Source organism: Meleagris gallopavo, chromosome 8 (assembly GCF_905368555.1).
Source record: "Meleagris gallopavo chromosome 8, MGAL_WU_HG_1.1, whole genome shotgun sequence".
Classification (NCBI taxonomy): Eukaryota; Metazoa; Chordata; class Aves; order Galliformes; family Phasianidae; genus Meleagris; species Meleagris gallopavo.
In genome coordinates this window covers 1,284,330-1,305,225 of record NC_139411.1, presented here as the reverse complement: position 1 = coordinate 1,305,225, position 20,896 = coordinate 1,284,330, and the positions used below count along the sequence as shown (strand labels likewise).

General features: G+C 38.9%; 1 protein-coding gene across 1 annotated transcript in view; it reads left to right on the top strand.

Annotated features, from left to right (window-relative positions):
* SH2D4B (SH2 domain containing 4B) overlaps positions 1 to 20,896 on the top strand; it is a 68,269-nt gene that overhangs the window by 7,068 nt on the left and 40,305 nt on the right. Inside the window, exons 2-4 of the mRNA XM_003207781.5 lie at positions 8,095 to 8,254; positions 10,715 to 10,862; positions 19,771 to 19,915. Coding sequence (XP_003207829.2) covers positions 8,095 to 8,254; positions 10,715 to 10,862; positions 19,771 to 19,915 — 453 coding nt within the window. The remainder of the gene's footprint in view (positions 1 to 8,094; positions 8,255 to 10,714; positions 10,863 to 19,770; positions 19,916 to 20,896) is intronic.

Here is a 20,896-nt window from a genome sequence, read left to right as displayed (position 1 = left end):
CTTTTACTGTGTATAAAAGATAATTGGGATTGGGAATCAGAAATTATAGTGCTTTTTTCTTTTTTTTTTTTTTTAATGAACGGAAAATAAATGAATGCTATTGATGCAAATGAGTTCATAAGCTTCCTCTCTGATCTCATATGCATCTGCACTTTTATACCATTTCCAATGAAAGGGACATAAAAATGGATAGACTTGAGCTTGCTGCTAAACTGTAATTCATAGAGTTACAGCAACGTCTTTAAGAATAAGCTCTGAATGTTACTTCACAGTTAAAAGTGGGCAAAGCATAAAATTAATAGGCATTAGTGTGCTTTGCCCAAGGGGCCAAGAAAATATTTGGGGCATACTGGATAGAGATCAAGTAAGTGCTATTTTATTTTTTGTTTGTTTGCAGTGTTCAAACCTTTATTATCTGATATTGCAAAACCATTTACCTTTGAGTGTTATGCATAGATATTTTTGCCACATTTGTTAATTACCGGATTCTGATTTGGGTAACTGTTTCCTCGCTTTATGTTTGCTCTCTTGCAGTCACTCTTCCTTTATTTAATCCTGCAGGGGTATATTGCAGCATAATTATTTCCATGGCAACAGGCTGTAATTCCATAAACATAAGATTGGGTTTGTTATATGATCAGAAAGCAGCTGGAGAGCCATGAAGGCTCATTTTTCAGCAATGTTGAGATCCTGCAACCCTTGCTGATAAATTAACGTAAACCAGCTGAATTTTCTTGCTCCCCTTGCAAATCCTCCTTCAAATAGGAAGGCACACAACTCACTGTCGGAATCGGACAGTGTATTAAGTGAAATGCTGGTGGGCTGCTTGAGAAGTTTAGAGTTTTTCCCCATTTTGTTACTGTCTCAAAGATTAGTTTGAAGCAACGGAGCTCTCAGAATGTATTCTTAGAAGAGATGGGTTCATGGCCCTATGACTGCTAGCAGGGGTGGACCACATAATTAATTGTAGTACATCTGCAGTTTATTGTGGGTTTTATGTTACTTTCATTGTTTTCATCATTACCACCTGTAGTGGAAATGCTAAGTCATGGCCTGAAGCAGTGATGGAGCACCTGGTGGGAAGGCAGGACCAACCCAGGGGAGCTCAGGTGCACGCAATGCAGCTGAGTGACTGGAAGGGCTGGAGCCAGGATCCACCCCTTACAGACCTCATTTAAGGGTTGGCAGTGGAGGTGAGGGTTTCTTGCTGGAGAACTCTGCCTACCTGAGGCCTTCTGAAAGTAAGCAGCTTCTTTCTGATAGCCTGTAGTTGTTGTGTTTGAGCAAATTCTCACTTGCTGTAGCTTGGGACCTTGCTGCTCTGCTGTTGTTGCTGTGCTTTCTATTGTGTTATACCACCTAGTTATTCTATACGTATTTTTATGGATCTACAGACGTTAGTATTCAGGAAAGTGCATTCTGTCATTTTATAAGTCTTACAGAAGCATTCATAGAAACATGGATTGTCTTTTCTCCTTAAAAAGAAGGGAAATGCTGCGATTGATTTTAAAAAAGGTATTCGTAAGATACTTACAGTGGGTAAGCTCAAGAAACTGGTAGCTTAATATCCTCACCTCTATCTTTATCAATGTGTTTCTACTATATGTCTGGTACCTCATAAAACTCTGAGCACAACCTTGCGTACTCTGCTGACTATGAAAATGCAAGCCTCTGTCTTAAAGATGTAACAATTGTTTTTTCAGAAAGCCAAGGGCTAAAATCTTATAGGAAACACATAGTGCTCAGTCTAGAGTATGCCACATATCTGTATTCCCAAAGAACAACAACAGCAAAAGTAACCCCACAAACTGCATTTATCTCTGACCAACAAAGGCAGATCAGACCGATCAGCTTGATGTCAGCAGTGAATGCTCACGCAGTCTATTTCAAATGCAGGATGAGGTTCAGGAGCATTCTTCTAATGCAGAGTGAGAGAAAGAATACTTTTAAAGAGAAGGTCAAAAGATATTTAACTGACTACAAAGCTTTTCAGCTAGTGAGGAAATCAAGTAATTTGCGATTGCAGAGATCTGTAGCTTCCAAGTGGGAGAGCTGTGGTGGGAAGCCAAACCTTATAGAAACAAGGCTGTTCATTGAAATAGCAGGCTGTTTTGAGAAAGTGACTTTTTAGCATACTTTGAAAGCCCTTCTGTGCTTCTGAAATTATAAATCAGTGATCTTTCAATTTCCTCAATTTGCACTTGACGGAGCTTGTAATATTCCCTGTGCTATAAAGGCAAGGGGGATTACTGGTGCTCCTTGTTTGGCAGGGCTGAGTGGGCAGGTGTGGGGAAATAACAGCACAGCTGGGAGGCCTGACACTGTATCGAGCCCTGATGGGCCTTCGAACTCCTCCCCTGAAAACCAGGGAGATGGATCACAAATAGGAATTGTCAAGGGTGTTGTAGCTGTTAAAACAATAATGAGTGAGCTCAGAGGATGGAACAGACTCCAACGATATCCTGTTTGCTCTGATTATTGCTATTTTTAAAGCCCTTTAATTGCAAGCGTGTTTGAAAATGAAGCTAGATAAAACCCAACTCATTAAAAAAACTGTGATTCTGCTCCTCCATCCTGATCAGCAGAGGCGATGAAAGGTGGAGATTTCTGCAGTTCCATTTGCTTTAAGCCTCAATCACAGCGTGGAAGCCTGAAGTAACGCAAGCTGATCCCTAGTTTAGTATAAGTGTTGCCTGCAGTGGGATCCCTCTCCCAGGTTCCTTTCCCGATAGCCTTTCGCTCTTGTCTAATGTCACTGATGTTCACGTTCTCTGGCAGCGCTTGGCCGTGGCAGTAACAATATGCTGCATACACTGAGGATTTCTTAAGGCAGGCTCAAAGGGCATCCTGTTGTGTACAGCCCAGCCCATGGTTGACCTCCAGCTCAGTGTGTGTGTGTGAGATTGGCAGTATTGCTGGTAGAGACTAGCTGTTCTTGCAGGTGAGACACTTGAGTTGCTCTCTGGGACGTTGTTTCATTCTTACATAGCTTTTATGCAGTTTACTGAATAAATACAAATAAATAGTAAGATGATTTGGTCATATTTGATCATTTTTGATTGTGTGTATGCATTTGTGTTTATAAGTGCAATTTTATGTTGCTGCTGTTTCAGGTTGTAGGTTTCAAAGTTTGCATTGTTATCTCTTTGTGCTGCAAATTTAGCACACTTGATTTTGCATTTGCCTGGTATAAGTGGTAATATGCAGAAACCTATTCACTGATCTTAAAGCAGTATAGCTGTAGCTTCGGGAGACCTCAGTAAGAGATGCTCTTCCATAGACATGTTAAGAGAATTGCAAGTAACGTTGCCTTGTTGAGTGACTACAGAGTTGATTTAGACAAAAACCACGACAATATTCTGTACCTTTATAAATAGTTGGTCTGAGCAGTAGAGCTAGAAAAAAATCTTGGTGAATTATTCAGTACATTTTCCTGATAAGGTAATTCTTGTTTCTAAACTGTTTTTTTTTTTTTTTCTGGCTTTCTCATCTGGACTAATCTTGGTGTCCAGTACTTCCTAATGCAAACTGTTCACAGCCTGCCACAATCTGCAGGAAAAGACAAGTATTTCTGTAATCGAGCACCAGGCTGGGACTCAAGAGATATGATTTTATTTCCTGATTTTGTATTAGGTTTTGTTCCCAGGCTCAGATGTCTCTGTTTCTGAAGAAGAGAAATGAGATTCCCTGGCTGCTTTCTCACTTAGACTTCAAATTTATTTAGTTAGGACCCATCTGTCTCTTTTATACTTATCTGAGTTTCTCTATTTCAAATTTGTTACATTTAGAAATAAATTATATGAATAGGATATGTATATTCTGAAAAATGTAATACTTTAGAAGTGTATTAAAGTATAAATTATTTTAATATAATCAGCCCTCAGTGGTAGTAATTCTGCACTAGTAAGGCAGACAATGCTAGTTTCCTAAAAATATTGAGGAAAAGAGTTTTTCTGTGCTCTCAGCTCATATCTTGGAATTGGTTCTACAGTCTGAAAATTCAAGCTCAGTATTGTTGGCCCAAAATGCCTGACAGTGACCACTGTGAACTTGATCTCCCAGAGTTATTTCTTTTCCTGACCACTCATCATTTTTTGGTTGTTATTTTGTGCTAAGAAAGGGCAAGGTTTTATGGTCAGATTGTGCAGTAAAGCCAATCTCCAACTTTATGGGGAATGAAGCTCAAGTAGATTGAAAGTATGATTTGTATGGGAGTCATTTCTTGATGTAAAATGAAGGATGGTTGAATTTGAAAGTTTTTCTCATGCTCTAAAGAAAAAGATGAATATAGGTATATGTGCTCAAGTTCAAACATTTTAAAAATGTATGTGTAGAAATCTGTCTGTTTAACACTGAAACTTCAAATTGCCAGATTGTTTGATAGCTCTTATCTTCCAACTTGAACTGTGTCTGTCTATATAGCAGTATATAGTACTGTAGTATAGTACTTAACCTGCAGTATATTGCACCAATGTTTTTCAAAATGCTTTAAATATCTATTGTCTGTAGATTTACAAGACAGGTCTATTGTTTTAAAAGGAAGAAAAAGAACAATATCTCAGTATGTGTCTACAAATCAATTACTTGTTTTAAGTGACTTGGTAATTATGGTTAAATTGTGTGTCTGAGGAACATATAAGAATCACAGAATAACTTGGATTTGAAGGGACCTTAAAATCATGAGCCACCTTTGACTAGATGTGGTTGCTTGAAGCCCCCTATACTAGCCTTGAGCACCTCCAGGAATGGTGCATCCACAACTTCTCTGCACAACCTGTTCCAGTGCCTTGCCACTCTCATACTGAAGACTTTTTTCTTATTTCTAATCTAAATCTACCTTCTTTGATTTTTAAAGCCCTTATCCCTTTTTCTATCACAGCATGTTCCTTTGAAAAGTCCCTCTTCAGCTTTCTTGTAAGCCCCCTTTAGGTACTGGGAGGCAGCAGTGGGTCTCCTCAGAGCCACATCTTCTCCTGAGAGAAAAGGTTTCCTTTCCTGAGCCTCTCTTCACAGGAGAGAGGTCCTCCAGCCCTCTGAGCATCCTCGTGACTCTCCTCTGGACCTGCTCCAACAACTCCATATCTTTCTTTCTTTTTTTTTTTTTTTTTTTTTTTTTTGGAGAGGGGGTGCACACAGTAGTGCAGGTGAGGCCTTAGGAAAGTGGGGCAGAGGAGGATGATCACCTTCCTGACCTGCTGGCCATGCTGTTTTTCATGCAGCCCAAGACTCAAATGGCCTTCTGGACTGCAAGCATATGTTGCTTGAGAAACATGAGATGTTGAGAAAGTACCTGACAAGTGCAGGATCTTGTACTTAGGCCTTGTTGAGCTTCATGAGATATCCCTGGCCCTACTTCTCGAGTTTGTCGTGGTCTGTCCGAATGGCATTTTTCCCTTCAACATGTTGACCGCACAGTTCAGTTCTGTGTTGTCCACAGACTTGCTGAAAGTACTCAATCCCACTGTCCATGATGACAACAAAGATAAAATTAGTGCTTCTCCCAGTCCTGATCACTGATGTCCATCTGGACGCTGAGCCACAGACTGCAAAAACTGTGAATGCTACCATCCAGCCAATTCCTTACCCATCAAGTGGTCCAGCTGTAAAATCCACACCTTTCAGATGTGGAGACAGTATTCCTAGGAAATCATTCTGTACTTCTCAGGATGTGAAATGCATGAAATGAACTAGATGACAGCCTTAGGGACACATATTGATATGACCAATCTGTTCTTGGTAGATGGTTTTCAAATGTTGTGTAGGAAAAAATACAATGCTAACAGAACACAATAGAACCACAGTGTAGAATACATTCACATTTGTATCCTGAGACATAATCTGATAGACTGTGAAAGGACAAAGCGTTTGGGGGTTATTGAAGGGAAACATTACTAGCTTGAATTTTCCCACTCAATGAAGTTAGCACCATTACGCCAACAGAGGGAATTCTTACAAATCACATTTCAAATTTGATGTAGAATATCATTGAGAGATTTGATATGTTCGTTGCCTTCAATTTGCATTGTAAGCATTTGTGAGAGTGGCTTGGCACTGGCATGGCCTGCTGCCTACAGCCCTGCTTCGTTCCCTTCTGCAGTTTTCTCTCTTCAGTCTGGGATCTCAAAAATATTATTGATTATACATTGGGAAACCTTAATCTGGTTAAGTGGATATTGCCTTGTTGTAGAACAGCAGGTAGTTGAAGATGGTAGGAGTAGCAAAGCTAATGAAGTGGAAAGTTGTAGGAAAAACAAAACAAAAAAAACTACAAGTGAAGGTTCAGTTAGGACCAAATTTATTTTAACTCCTACAAGATTGATCAGGGGAAAAACTAGCTAGGAAAATGTGGGCTGTCCAATTCTTCATATCTTGAAATGAGGCAGAATGCCTTCTGGAGGGTAATAAGTGGCCGCCAAGAATTTACTGGTCTCAATATGAAGGCAAGAGGGTAAAATCTAGTGGAATGTATGAGGTCTGCTCTGAAAGTAATGCCTTTTATTTTATTATGTTGGCCCACAACTGCAGAAGTGGGTGTTGGTGGTATGGCAGTAGAAGCTGAACCTTCTCACCAATATTCCATTGCATTTTGTTGCCATGATATGGTAGCAGAGGGGCACTCTGACAAAATGGCTTCTGTCATGAGAGTGCATATGAAGCTAAAATATGTCATTGAATTCCTCTGTGTGGAAAAGCCCATTAATGGTCATTGATGTTTGCTGAATGCTTACAGAGGCCAAACAATGGATGTGAGCACAGTGAGGCAATGGGTGGTGTGTTTCAGCAGTGGCAATGTTTGGTTACTTCTGCTGATGCAGATTTGTATGAGCATGGCATGCAAGAGGCTCTTAATCATTGGTGAAAATGCCTAGCTAACGATGGTGACTATGCTGAAAAATATTATTTGTTAGCTGAGGATTTGCTCTCTAAAACAGTATTATTGTTCTCTTTATCCGTTGTTCTTTCCCTGGAAATAAATATAAGGTATAACTTGTGGAACAACCTGCTTAATGTAGAGCAAATGAGATGAATTGCTGATCCCTTGTGGCCTTTTAGTCTGTATTTTTTTAAATGATTTTCCTATCATTTTATCTAGTTATATTATCTAGTTATATTTATCAAGTTACCTATCTTGGCTGTAGTGTTTGTGGTGGAATGTCCTTTTGTGAAGGACAATTTCAATAAACCAGCAAGAAATGAAAAAGGATGCAAAGGGTATTTCCACTTATTCCTTCTTATGAATCTCTAAAATGCATAGAAGTATATGAGTTAAATGTACAAGAGTGAGGTGGTGTATATGACTTAAAGTTTAGTCACATCGGATCTAATCAAGTACCCTTTGTACTCAGCAGGAAGCCTTTCACAGATGTTTTGGAAATGAATGCTTGCCAAATGTCTGTGTTGTCAAGAGTGCACAAGCTCTGTTGGTGAAATCTCTCTGCCAGCACAGCAGCCATACATTTTTGCATAGTATCTTTCATGAAAACTGAATCAGGAACTTAATCCCTGTGAATTGCCTACTGGAACAGAAATGCTTCTACTGTTGAGTGGTGTGCTCTAATGTTGTAGGCTTTCTGTAACTTCTCCTTCACACAGTGGAAGCAGGGAATTCCTCAAATTTTGTGAAGGTTCAGCTTGGGTCTTTGTATGCCTGACACTCAGAATTCTCTGTGGGCTAAAGCATTTTTAGCTGTATAATGCTACTTGTTGTTTCTATCTCTCCATCTCTTTTTCTCTTCTCTTTGGTCATCCTTCACTGAATTAAGCAAGACAATACAGTTTTGCAATTAAAAGGGATCGTAGTCCCTAAATTGTGGAGAATAAGTCAGATTTTTTTTTTTAATTATTATTTTTGGTAGAGCAATGAGCCTTTGAGGATAATATGCTTTGAATTGTACAAATACTTTCTTCTCCACTTCTAGATAGGTAGATGGGTCGAATCTGTAGATTTCATCAAGTCTGTCATATCTTACTCTGAATAGTAAATAGCTTCCATATTACTGTCTTTTCCTCTATATTTAGGTAAGAATTTGAGCCTGCACTTACGTGTTTGCTTTTTCTTTTTTTTTTTTTTTTTCCTGCTGTTGGCTATTGCAGGTAATGGCAAACATGTGCAGTGGCTGCGTGGGAAGGATGGTGAGGTCTGGGTCTGGGTTATGGGAGAAGCCCCAGGTGACAAGCCGTATGAACAGATATCAGAGGAGCTAATAGCTGAACGCGCCAGGCAACAAGCACAGAAGGAGGCAGAAGAGCTATGGTGAGGATTTAAGAATCTGAATTCGGGGTCCACTTGGCATTATGGGACACATGGCCTTGTAGAAAGGTGTGAGGTAATGGTGGGTAAAAAATGGTAAGTATGTCTTGTCAAATTTGCTTTCATTTGTTTTGATGATTTTTCATCGTATGAAAAATTGAATTTTATTTTAATATTTAAAAAAACAGAAATTCTCTTGCACAAAAAATCATAGTGAATATTTTTCTGTTGGGGAATTTTGCTTAACCGTTGTCCAGTTTGTAAGTAAATAAAAAAGAGGGAATTGGCAGAGGAGATTGCCAAGTTGCTCTCTACTGACTTTGAAAGGTGATAGAGAATGGGAGAGATGCCTGAGAACTGGAGGAAAGCCAATGTATATCACTCTTCAGAAAGGAAAGAAGGAAGGCTCACCTGCATCCCTGGGCATGTGATTTTTCTTTGTCATCTCCAAGCAATTTCATATCCAAGCAGGTGAATGAGAAGCAGGTTACCTGGTGTGTAAGCATGGATTCACCAGGGGAAAGTCATGCTTGATGAGTCTGGTAGCCTTCTATGATGTCATGATCTGCTGGGTAGATGTGAGGAGAACAGTGTATGTTGCGAACCTTGAATTTAGCAAGGCTTTTTACACTGTCTTCCACAATATCCTCCTAAGTAAGCATAGTAAGTGTGGGATAGATGAGCAGACAATGAGGTGGATTGAGAACTGGCTGACTGGCAGAGCTCAGAGGGTTGTGATCAGTGGCACAGAATCTATCTGGAGGCCTGTAGCTAGCAGTGTTCCCCAGGGGTCAGTGCTGGATCTGATCTTCAACATCTGCATTGGTGATGTGGATGAAGGGATAGAGTTCACCCTCAGCATGTTTGCCAATGATACAAAGCTGGGAGGAGTAACTGGCACACCAGAAGGCTATGCTACCTTTCAGTGAGACCTGGTCAGACTGGAGAGGTGGATGGAGAGGAACCTACAACAAGGGCAGAGTAGAGTACTAAACTGAAAGAGGAATAACCACACATATCAGTATGGATTAGAAGCTAACTTGCTAGAGAGGAGAGCTCTGTAGAGAAGGACCTGGGTGTCCTGGTGGACAACAGGTTGGCCATGAGATAGCAGTGTGCCCTTGTGACTGAGAAGGCCAACAATAGCCTGGAGTACATAAAAAGAGTGTGACCAGCAGGTCGAGAGGATTTATTCTCCTGCACTACTCTGCTCTGTTGAGGCCACACTTGGAGTACTGTGTCCAGTTCTGGGCTCCCCAGTTGAAGAAAGACAGGGAACTGCTGGAGGCGATCCAGTGGAGGGCCCTAGGATGACTGGGGAACTGGAGCATCTCCCCAGTAATGAAAGGCTGAGCGACCTGGGGCTGTTCAGTCTGGAGAAGAGAAGAGAAGACTGAGGATGGGTCTTACCAATGCTTATAAGTATTTTAAGTGTAGCAGCCAAGTGGTTGGGGCAGGTTCTTTGCACTGGTGCCCAGTGACAGAACAAGGGACAATGGATGCAGACTGGAACACTAAGTTTTACCTGAACACAAGAAAGCACTTGTTTACTGTGACAGAACACTGGAAACAGAAAGCTTGTCCTGGCTCAGCTTTCACTGCAGCCCCCGCCTGTCCCGTGATTCTGTGAAACAATGTGGTTTTGAGATGGTGAAATCAAAAAATATTTGTTGCATCACACATCTATGCCCACAATAGGGATTTTGTACGTGTAACACTTTTTTTTTCTTTTTCAATTGGCTTCACGTGCATGCTGTTTGTATTAGTTCTTATCCCAGCAGTTCAGAAGCTGATTACTACAAGTGCCATGCTGGTGTTTCCAGTAGGGCTGATTCCAGATTTGGTAAAGATTGAAAAGTCTTTTGATGCTTGATGTTGTGATATTGTTGGGACGTAGGCCATCTGCTTCCTGCACTTAGTTTTGCAGTTCAGTGCACAGAAGTAACACATTAAATATCAGATTATTCTATATATTGCTTTGCATATCAGATTCTTCTTGCTTATAATGATTCCATATTTAAGCAGGGATTAAAACTTCACCCTGAGCTCTGTGCTCCTTTTAGGCTAATAAATGCTCTACTGTTAAAATTTGGCAGACATTTTCACTGGTATTTGAAAGAAAATAAATTCCCACGATTTGCTAGATAGTTAGGAGAAATCTGCTTTTGGCCAAGACAGGGCATGGCTGGAAAATAATCAAGAAATATTGATCTCATGTAGAAGATGATATTTTAATGGGACATTCATCGGAAATTGAAAAAGTTTCTTGTCCGTATGGTTTTCTGAAATCCATTCCTCCTAGGTTTCTTGGTAAATATGTTTTCTTTTGTATTTTCATGAGGTCTTATTCTAATTATTTGTTGCAAACGAGGATCTAGAATTTCATCTTCAATTAAAAAAAAACTCAAAAACTGTGCCTTAAATTATCTTCAATCATTTTTGTTTTCAAATTCTTTTCTGAAGGAGACAAAAAGAAGCTGAAATTACAAAGAAATTCCGGGATGCTATGGCTCAAGAAAAAGCCAGAATAGTAGCAGAAAAATGGAAGATAGAAATGGAAGATCGAAAAGCAGCAAAATTGGAGGAGGAAAAGATTCAGGAGGATCTGAAGGTTTGGGCAATCGTATATAGGCTTTAAGTATTCTTACAAAGATGCAAAATTCTTTTCAGCTTTGGTGCATGTTTATTAATAAGTTTTAAGAACCAAAGTTGTGTTTTTTCATCCTGGAATATGCAAATATCTACATGGTGTTCAGTGGCACAGCTGGTTGAGTGATGGGGAAAAAAATTACATATCTCATTTGAAAGTGTCAGGACAATCATATGGGTTATTCAGCTCGCACACTGATGGAATTGTTTAGTCAGCTCCACTGAGTGAATCATATTGGGGGGAAAAATGTTCAATTGTGGAACGTATCTTTTTGAGCTAGTCTGCTTGAACGTATTTGATGCATTTTGTGTGCATTACTCATACATTTGACTTAAAAATTCTCTCCCCACATTCATTAAGGTAATGAAGAGCGGATCTTTCTCCTACTCAACATATGGGAAAAAGCTTTGTTTCATGAGGTTCATTTACCTGATTTTTATTGACACCGTTGTGAATTTTCTGTAAACTCAGTTACAGTATTTTAATGTAGGTTTGAAATACTTTTTTTTTTTTTTTAAGATTCTCCTGTCAAAGATAATTTGAAGACAAGACAGGAAATGGAGGTCTCTGTTTCTTTCAATTTATTGTGTAATGATAAAAACAGCAAAACACAATTGTCTTAGTGTGCAGGGACATTATCACGACTTCAGAGACTGAGATGTGTACTGTGGGACTGCACAAGATTGATGCAGCTGGGTTTCCATGGAGAAAAGCATGACTCCTAGGAGATCTACATGCAGCCATTTCCATCTACACACCACTCACTTTACCCAGCTGACAGTTTGCTCATGTCATTTTTTCTCTTCTTGGGATGGTGATTAAATGCACAGAAACTGTGGATGGAATCCTCACCTTGTCCCCCTCTAACAGGACAAATTTTGAAAATCTCAGTGTTTGTTTATATGGTTTGATTCCCAACTAGAAAACTCAGCAAGTTTCTTGTCTCTCTATAAACAGTGGGGCTGGGATTTGAGGATGGCTATATAGCAAAAAGTCTCTGCAGCACAAAGTTGCTGATTTACCTTTGCACAATTAATTTGAACTCATAGGAGAGAACAAGGCTTTTGAAAATTGATGTCAATGAGAAATGAAACTATACCTTTCAAGTAGCTTTATTAATGTATGAATAATGAGCAGAGCAACTAATTAAATTGCTTTCCTTCCTCTGCTTTCTAGAAAGCAAAGCGCTATTGAACTAAGACTGCTGCAGGCCTGTTCACTTGTGGCTCTGTGGCTGTTTCACAATGCATTTGATGGTCTAAACGTCCACAAGCTCATTGTTCTTCTGTTTCAAAGAGATTTTTTCAAAAAGCTGAATGAGCAACTACAGAAAATTCAGTGGCCAGTAGTCACATTCTTTTCTTTTAAGGAAAGCTAGCCTTCCACAATTTGAAAAGAGTGGTACCAAATTCTGCTCGTTGTACTTTGCTTGATGAGAAGGTCATGTCTCAGCAGCAGCAGCTTCTCTGTCCACCAATTTATTTAATTTTTCTCAGTTCCTTGTTGGGAAAGAGATGAATTAATCAGTTCTGTTATGTATGATTGCAATCATTGAAATCAGGAAGAAATGCACCTTTCATGAATGATTCAAAGTGTGGAATCAAATGCAGATCAATTACCTAGCCCACTTTAGCAGGTTTAAGATATTTAAGATACTTAAGATATGGTAATCATCTTGGTATGATAATGACCAGTATGTAGTTAAAGCAGTCCCCAAGGCTAGGGTATGAAAAACCTCGGTGTCTGCGAAGGCTTTGTCCTCTTGAAGAATTTTGACTTGAGAGATTGGAACTCTGTCTGTTTTGCTGATATGTTTAATTTCTGGCCACACTGTATCACAAAGTCTCCTTTTTAAAACACTTTTATATTCTTGACCTATCATGGGACTTTAAGGCTGTCTACGCTAGATAAATGATATCTCACATATCAAAGTGAATGATGATTCCTGTCTCCATTTTGTAACACTATTGAAAAAATACTGCATTCCTTGGTGTTTCTTAAACAGAAATGCCTTTAATTTATGATGCTAGAATATAAATGTTCACTGCTCTATTTTTGCAGTTCAAGAACTGCTATTCTTTGATGCATCTATTGCAAAGGACAAATAAGAGAGCCAATTACTATCATTAATCTTTTTCCAAATTCACAAAGGCTGTGAGATCATAGACATAATTTCCTGCTTTTATCTGTTGTTAAGAGTCTTGAACAATGTACAGAGCTAGGATAAATTAAACATGCGATCCTCAGTGAGCCAGAAGAGGATAATATCCTTCAGCTACATTTAGGAATGAGAGATACTGTCTCAGTTCTTCGTGGTCTCCATAAAACAAGAAAATATTAATAGTAAAGTGCTATCTGTGATGTGACAACATCAGATACCTGTCAAATGTAATTATATAAGCACAACTGACAATAAAGCTAGGTTGTATCTTGTAAAAATCTATGGGTATTAATCAGAAATTATGTATCGAGTTTAATCGACACTGTGTGTCTTCATGTATAAAAAAATATTTAGTGGGACTTTTAATGACATTGGCACTTATGGAGAAATAATGCTTATTTTTATCATAGGCAATAAGAGAAGAATAGCGTTACAATTTCCTGTCATTATTTTAATTTTTATTTTTATTCAAGTGTTTATGACTAATTCCCATTGGGACTGTGTTGAGTGACGGGAGAGTTTCTGTGTCCTGGCTGTTCTCATTCTCATGAAAGAAGGCAGGTTTATAAATAACCTTCTGGGAAGAAAAAGAGTAATTAGTGCTCTAGCTCAGGAAAGTAATAAGGACCACTTGTGCTTAGTACTCAGAGCACACTTCTGTCCCGCTGGCTTGGATGGGCTTTCAACACATGCTTTGTGAGTGCTTTCCTGGGCCCGGAATGCTGTGGACTTGTTTTTTTTTTTTTTTCAGGTAGCTGCTGCCAGATATTGAGCTTAGGAATACAGTAAAATGTCACAATGGCCACTTACAGTACTTTGCACTTAATGCAATCTAGCAGTGAGCATTCTGTTCTACTCTAAAAAAAAAAAAAAAGAAAAAAGAAAAAAGAAAAAAAAAGTTGTCTCCAAGTAAATATCAGGTAATTAAGTGGGCCTGTTTTTTATCTTTAAGTGCAAATAAGCTGTAATTTCAGCTATGTGCCCTGTGTTGAGAAAACACTGAACTCGTTCCCAAGGATAGCATATTCAGAATGCAGGAATAAGACAACAGCTTCTTGACAGCATTTTGCATCTAACTCATTCTGAAAATCCTTTCGGTACATTCAATACCAACTGCAGTATTTTGGTAATGCTTCACTTCTGTACTTTTTTGACACCATAGTTAAGATTTATTTTTTTTTTAATGTGGATGTTTCTTTAGTGATACTGTAATGGTTTTTATCTTCAGCAAGGAAACAGATCTTAAAGTTTTCCTATCCTACATGCAATGAATTGTGACATTAACTTAAAAGAAAAATCCTTTCCCTAGTAACATGGGTACTGATTGTGCTGCTGAAGCTGATGTCCTTATTCTGGACACAGCATAAATATGACCTTTCCTATGGGTAAATGGGAACATATGAACCACTGAGGGGAATGTTGATGTACCAGGAATTTGAACTGTGAAGAAGAAACAGGCCATCAGGGGATTCTGCTCAAGAATGGTCTGCTCCAGCACATGTAATGAATCTCAGATCGTTCCTAATCAGGATTAGTCCTCACCTTTGTTTTGTACTTGATCTAAAACATGGTCTTTGCAAAGCTGAGTGTGATGTTGGCACCTGCCCAAATGAGCTGTATATGAATAGCATGCCCTGGGGCTCATTTGTTAGTGAAATGTGAATTTTAGATAAAGCGCAACTGCACTGATGGCATTTGTCTTCATGCAAATGTGTGCATGGACTGGTGAAATAATGCAAACCCCCTGTTCTTCTTGAAACACTGATAGTAGAGAAAATGTTTCTGCAAACGTTTTTCTTTCTGAGGCAAGTGGGAGGATTTTCTCAGAAAAACATTGGGAAGTGGTTGGATGTATTTCTGCTGATACGTGCACACAGCTCTGCTGGAAACTGCCAGGTGGGTTTGTGGAGAATGCTGATCTCTGAAGTCAGTCCTGCTGTTCCAGTCCTGCTGACTGAATACTGTCCTGGAGCCGAGGACCCTGGGTTTTTCAGATTCTCTGACTGAGGGCTGGGAGACCTAAGGCCTCAGATGTAAAGATGAGCTGTGCTCACAGTACTCTGGCAGGTGGCCTGGACATGTGCCCTAACACAAGGCTGACTGCAGGGAGTTGAAGTAAATGCATAGCAGCTGTGCTGCAGCAGGCTGCCTTCAGCTCTCAGACTGCCAGGGACATTTCCTGACAGCCTGAAGTGTGGAGGGAATCCCAGGTATCCTTTGTCTCAGAGAGGGCTGCTGTAACGCACCCTCTGTGTGGGTTTTGCCCCAAGCAGAGCAGCAGTCATTCAGCTGCCCTGCATACTTCCTTCCAAGAGAAGCCCCAAGAGCCTCAGCAGCCAGAAGCTCCATTTTCCATTGGAAAACAATGAGGTGAGGTGTTTGTCTTGTCCCAGGCCATTTTAAAAATCATTCTGCAGCAGAAACCAAATACTGACCTAATCTTCTCTCATCCATGTTGGACTGAAAAACCTGAAGCTAACCCTGGCTAGGATTAAATATTATTTAGAGCTGGCTGAGGTAGCACTATCAAACACTGTGCGATGCACATTTACAGTAACAAGTTTGTGGTAAATGCTCAAATGCCAGGGGCTAGATAAGATCATTTAGCATGTTCACGTTCTTTAGTGGAGTTAAAGCTGGAGAGTATTACTCTTGCCTATTGAATTGCCAGCATGATTTGTTGCAGCAGGTTGGTATTTGTTGGCAACTTGCAACCATGCACTGAATTGTCACCTTCCTAATTATTCTGGAAGACATGAAAGGATCACTGCACACAGTGCAGTCTCTCCCAGCTGCGAGGCAGAAGGTGATGGTTGGAGATTATTACAGTTCTTTTCTTTCAACTCTATGTGAAGGATTAGGTTCGCAGGGAGATGCAGAAAAACGTGGTGCTGTTCTTTTTCCATTGGTCTAAGTGCGAAAAGTCCAATTGCTGTTCATTTTCAATAAAAATTCACAGTTTTTATTCATACTTATCCAAATGCTTACTCATCTGTCCTACGTCGTGCTATGAATTGTCATTTCCCCTCACAGACAGTTGTTCCCAAATATACTTACACGTGCATTCATGCACTAATTTGAGTAAATGCTATTTAAAATCGAACTTGCTCAAAAATATAGAATGGTGCAAAACAAGTTTTGTCAATTCAGAGTCAAGTGCTAATGTTGAATGCTTTTGTTATTTCTTCTTTGACCTACAGATTCTTGTTCCCACTAAAAAAAAAAAAGCTACACTTCTTAATAGCCACTGCTGTTTTCCTTATAGAACTGAACTGAGTTCTGTTTTTTAGGGATTTTCATCTTTATACTAGAAATTCTTCAACAACAGCTGCATTGAAACCAAACTTCTGACAAATCCCTTGTATGATTCAGGGAAATTGCTGAGGTGGATTCTTGTGGGGTTTGTTCTGGTAATTTTTGTTTTGTTTGTTGTTTGGTTTCGTGGTTTAAGATGTTGAACAGAAACATTTTGATAATTGAGGATTACCTCTATGCTGATCTGCCTTCCTGAAAGGATAGCCTCCATGCGGTGGAATTTTTTTCTAAGCAGTGCAGTTTGGTGGATAACATTCACCTCCTAAGAATAAAGAATAGCTGATTGGATGCTTTTTCCAAGAAGGAATTAAAAACATTTGCTAGCGACTGAAATAAGAAAAGTCTAGTTCTGCAGGAGATGTAAAAGGGATTTTTTTTCTTCTGAAGAAGCTTCTGGGCTTTGAAATCAGTGCTGCATAAAAGCATTGACATTTCAGAAATAATGAAGTGTCCACTCAACTAATCTTCTTAAGACTCAGGAGATAACAGTGCGAGGACAATGTTAGAAATAATCAGAGAGTCTGGCATTAATATATGAAAAATTGAGTGAAGAACAATACCGGGCTTTTCTTTCTCAGAAACAATAAGATCAGCCTAATTTATTGTTCATCATGTGTGCTATAAAACCCCTATTCGCTACGCATGTACATCACTATCAATAAACAGTTTTTCAGGTCTTTAGGTTTAGTTTAATAGGATCAAGGGGACCTCCTCTGCTTGTGTAAACTAGTGGTGCTCAGCTTAGCTAAATGGAGAAATGTTGTTTTCATTTACTTGAGGAAATGGAAAAATTGCAGAATTCTTGTGACTGCATAGATTTGCATTTGTTCCATTTTTCCACTGAAAAAGATGTTTGATTGTTGCTGCTAAATTGCTTACTACTTCTCAGTCTTTTTTAATTGTCAATGGACAAAAGCATTACAGAACTGTGTCAGCTGTCTGACTATTCAAAAACCAAAGCACCCTGGTGAAACTCAAGGCATCTGTCCTTGTTTATGCACTGTTATTTCCACATTCATGCAACTACAAGATGTCGTTTTTACTTAAACATGCCATTGTGTCATTCCTAACTGGAACAACCAAACAGTATTGATTCTTTTTGCTGCATTGGGTCTTCATTAGGCTTCCATGAGTCACAAATGGTGAATAACAATATTATTTGCTTTGAAAAGCTGTCTTCAGAAAACAAGTTGAACTGTGCTCCTTCAATTCCAGCAGTTAACAAAAAATAACTCTGGCAGAGCTGGAGAGAATTAAAAAAGCAAACCAGTGAACAAACAATAACCTTTGCCATGGTGGATAAAATTTTTCTTGATTCTCAGATGAGTATTCCAGACGTGTTTCACCACTGGAAAAACACAGATGATGGTCACTCTTAAATGTGTTAAAAAAGCAATGCTGTTTGGTAACATCTTCCAACAGGAAGAACCAAAATGTGGAAAATTAGATGACTAAGATACTTTTTGCAGGATTAACAGCAACATCACTTGAGTTTGGCAGTGCATCTCCTGATGCAGCATGTAGCACAGAGCATACTCAAAGTCAGGTTTTTCATCTATCTTAACACTCATATTTGTAGTTCCTATTAAGATAGACCGCGTATTGTGTTGGTTGTGCTGTGAATCCTTCTGTGCTGAAAATTATGAAGGTAACTGTTTTCAGTATTGTAAAGAATGGCCTTCGAAAAAGTTCACAGTGCACAAACAGGGTGTGAATGAAGCTAAATATATCTGATTCCCCTTTGAAAGAAGGAGCAGTCTTATCTGAACTTAGTTTCAGACTGTGTCTTAAGGAAGAAAAAGAAATAACTCATGCAAAGCCCCGTGGTTAAGATCTGCTTGCTGAAATATGAGTTCTGAAAATTGATCAGTCCTGTTGGTGCATTTGAGAGAGTCGTTTTCTGGTTTAATCCTATTTTTTTCTTTCTCTGTGCTGACCTATTGCCTGTCTCGTTGTAATTAAACATGAAAATCTCACCCAAAAGGAAGAAGTTAGGAAACTTCTGACCTTTTACAAACCAAAAAGACCCCACATGCAATGGTTTAAGTAAGACAGAAGTATCTCTCCCAAGTCCCTAATGTGAAAGCAGTTTCATCGTAGTTTATTCAGCTGGATCAGTTGCTTGATGCTAGACATTTGATAACAATTTGCAATAACTGACAGTCTACCTGGGCTTCATTTCTAGCTTAGGTTGAGTTTAGCTGAGTTAGCAATTGAGGGTGGCTGAATACTCAGAGGCTACTAATGAAAGTATTCTGCATAAGTTTCTTATTGTTGTGGTTATAATGGTTTTTCCTTATTCATTCAAGACCTCTGTTCTTAACGAGATAATTATTTACACAGCACAAACTTCTTAGTTTGTAGTAGCAGTCTTGTTAGTTCAACAAAATAAATTTACTTCTCTTCCTAAGGTAATAGTGAAAAATATAGAAAAACAGATGTGGATTCCTATTCCTGCACTAATTAAGCACCTCGGTTATCGATAGTATGCAGAAGGGCAGCCGTAACGTTACTCTATCAGGTTTCCATCTCTGTGATGGTCTTCTTGCACAGGAAATTTTTGTGTGTTGTTACATTTTGCAAAGTGTTTAGCATATGCTGGAGGATCTGGCTTTTCTTCTGGAACATAATGGTCTTGATATTTGAAGAACATTGTTCTCTGTGTTGGTTATGAAGGCACATGGTGATAGTTGCCCAAATAAGAACACTAGTAAATCTGATTCGGAATAGTACAGATCTTAGAAAAGATGTTGTAGCAGAAATGCTAAGTCAGGGCTTGAACCAGTGACTGAGCACCTGGTGGGAAGGCAGGGCCAACCCACGTATATGCAATGCAGTTGAGTGATTGGAAGGGCTGGAGCCAGGAGCCACCCCTTCCTAGATCTCATTGAAGTGTTAGCAGTAGAGGTGAGGCTCTCTCTCTGGAGATCCTTGCCTACCTGAGGTCTTCCAAAGCTCTTTTCCTTCATTTCTGTTTTTGTGTTTCCTGCATTTCTGTGCTCGTTCTCATTTACTGTAGCTGAAGACTTTGCCACCTTGCTGTTATCATCCCATTATAGCATTACAGATGTGTATAAAGCTTGAGTGGGAGTGATGATTCCAGTAGGAGTCTGTGCGTACTGAAAACAAGAGCGCTACTTCTGAATTGTAGAACAGTACAAGTTTTGGTGCCATGTGATGAGGTGTTTTCCTTATAAATTTTAGATCTTAGATCCTTTGAAGTTCCTTATTGCTGCAGTTTCTATTATACTTATATGGGATGAAACTCTTAAGTTGAAAGAAAGCATTTTTTCAAGGTACCGTAGCTACTTTGGTCAGAAGCAACTGAAGCAGTGTCCTAACTTGGCATATTGTTCTGCGTTAGTCATTTCTGTTTTGCTTCATTTTGCTTAGAAAAGAGAAGAAGAGGAAAGACAAAAGGGTGAAGAACAAATAAGGCAGCAGGAGGAAATCCGAGCAAAAGAGCTGTATTTGAGCCTCAAGCAAGCTCAGCAGCATAGTCAACACAGCGATGATGATCAGGAGTGGGAAGAACAGTGTGAGTAAAACTATCTTCACAAGATTTATGTATTTCTGAAAGACTTCTGTTTGCTTCTAGAATGAAAAGAGGTGTTGCAAAAAATCTCTCGTACCAAGAGCAATGCAAAACAGTGTATTATTTTTCAGGAAATCACAAACTTATCTTACAAGTGAAAGTTTCTATGAGTTTGCCAATTTCACGTTTCTGAATATCAGTCCATGTTATGTCTTAGAAAAAATGTATCAATTAGAATGAATGGACACACTTATTCAGATGCCTTGTTCTCTGCTATCTCTGAAGAGGTAGAATCTGTCCTCATCTGTGTTTTAATTCCTTCCATATGATAATGGGATAAAGCTATGATTTCAGCTCTTCAGTTTGAGGGATTACAATAAATAACACTTAGATTTCCCTGAAGAAAAAAAAAAAAATAAAATGCGCATGGTGGTGCTCTCCCTGTGTGGAGACCTTTTTTTTTTTTTTTTGGCCACTCTGAAATTATTTACTGTCGTCTTTGTGATTAATTTATAAATATAGTTGTGTTTTTTTAAAGACATTAAAGAACGGGACAAGCATGTGACTCAATGTATATACATACATTGTAGATATAACCTCAATAGGTTGTTGTGAACAAAATGTTGTAGGTCTACTTGATCTGAAATCTACTGTGAAATTAACTGTAGAAGAAGGAAATTTGCATTTTCTTGGAGGAAGAATATTATTATTTCCTGCAGTAATACTTGTTTGATTACTTTTCAGAAAGTGTGATGTTTGTAATGTTATAGCTCACATGGGTGTATTCTATTAATTATATACACTGCAAAGTTTAATCAACTAATATTGTAAATAGAGCTTTATGGAACTGACAAATAGCATGTGTATTATGTGAAATACCTCATGAAGTAGAAGAAAATATTGCTGTACTGTTTCAGAATATGCTATGAGTTAATTTTATAGTGTTGGTAATCACTTCAGCAGTTCCTGAAGACTAGTTACTGA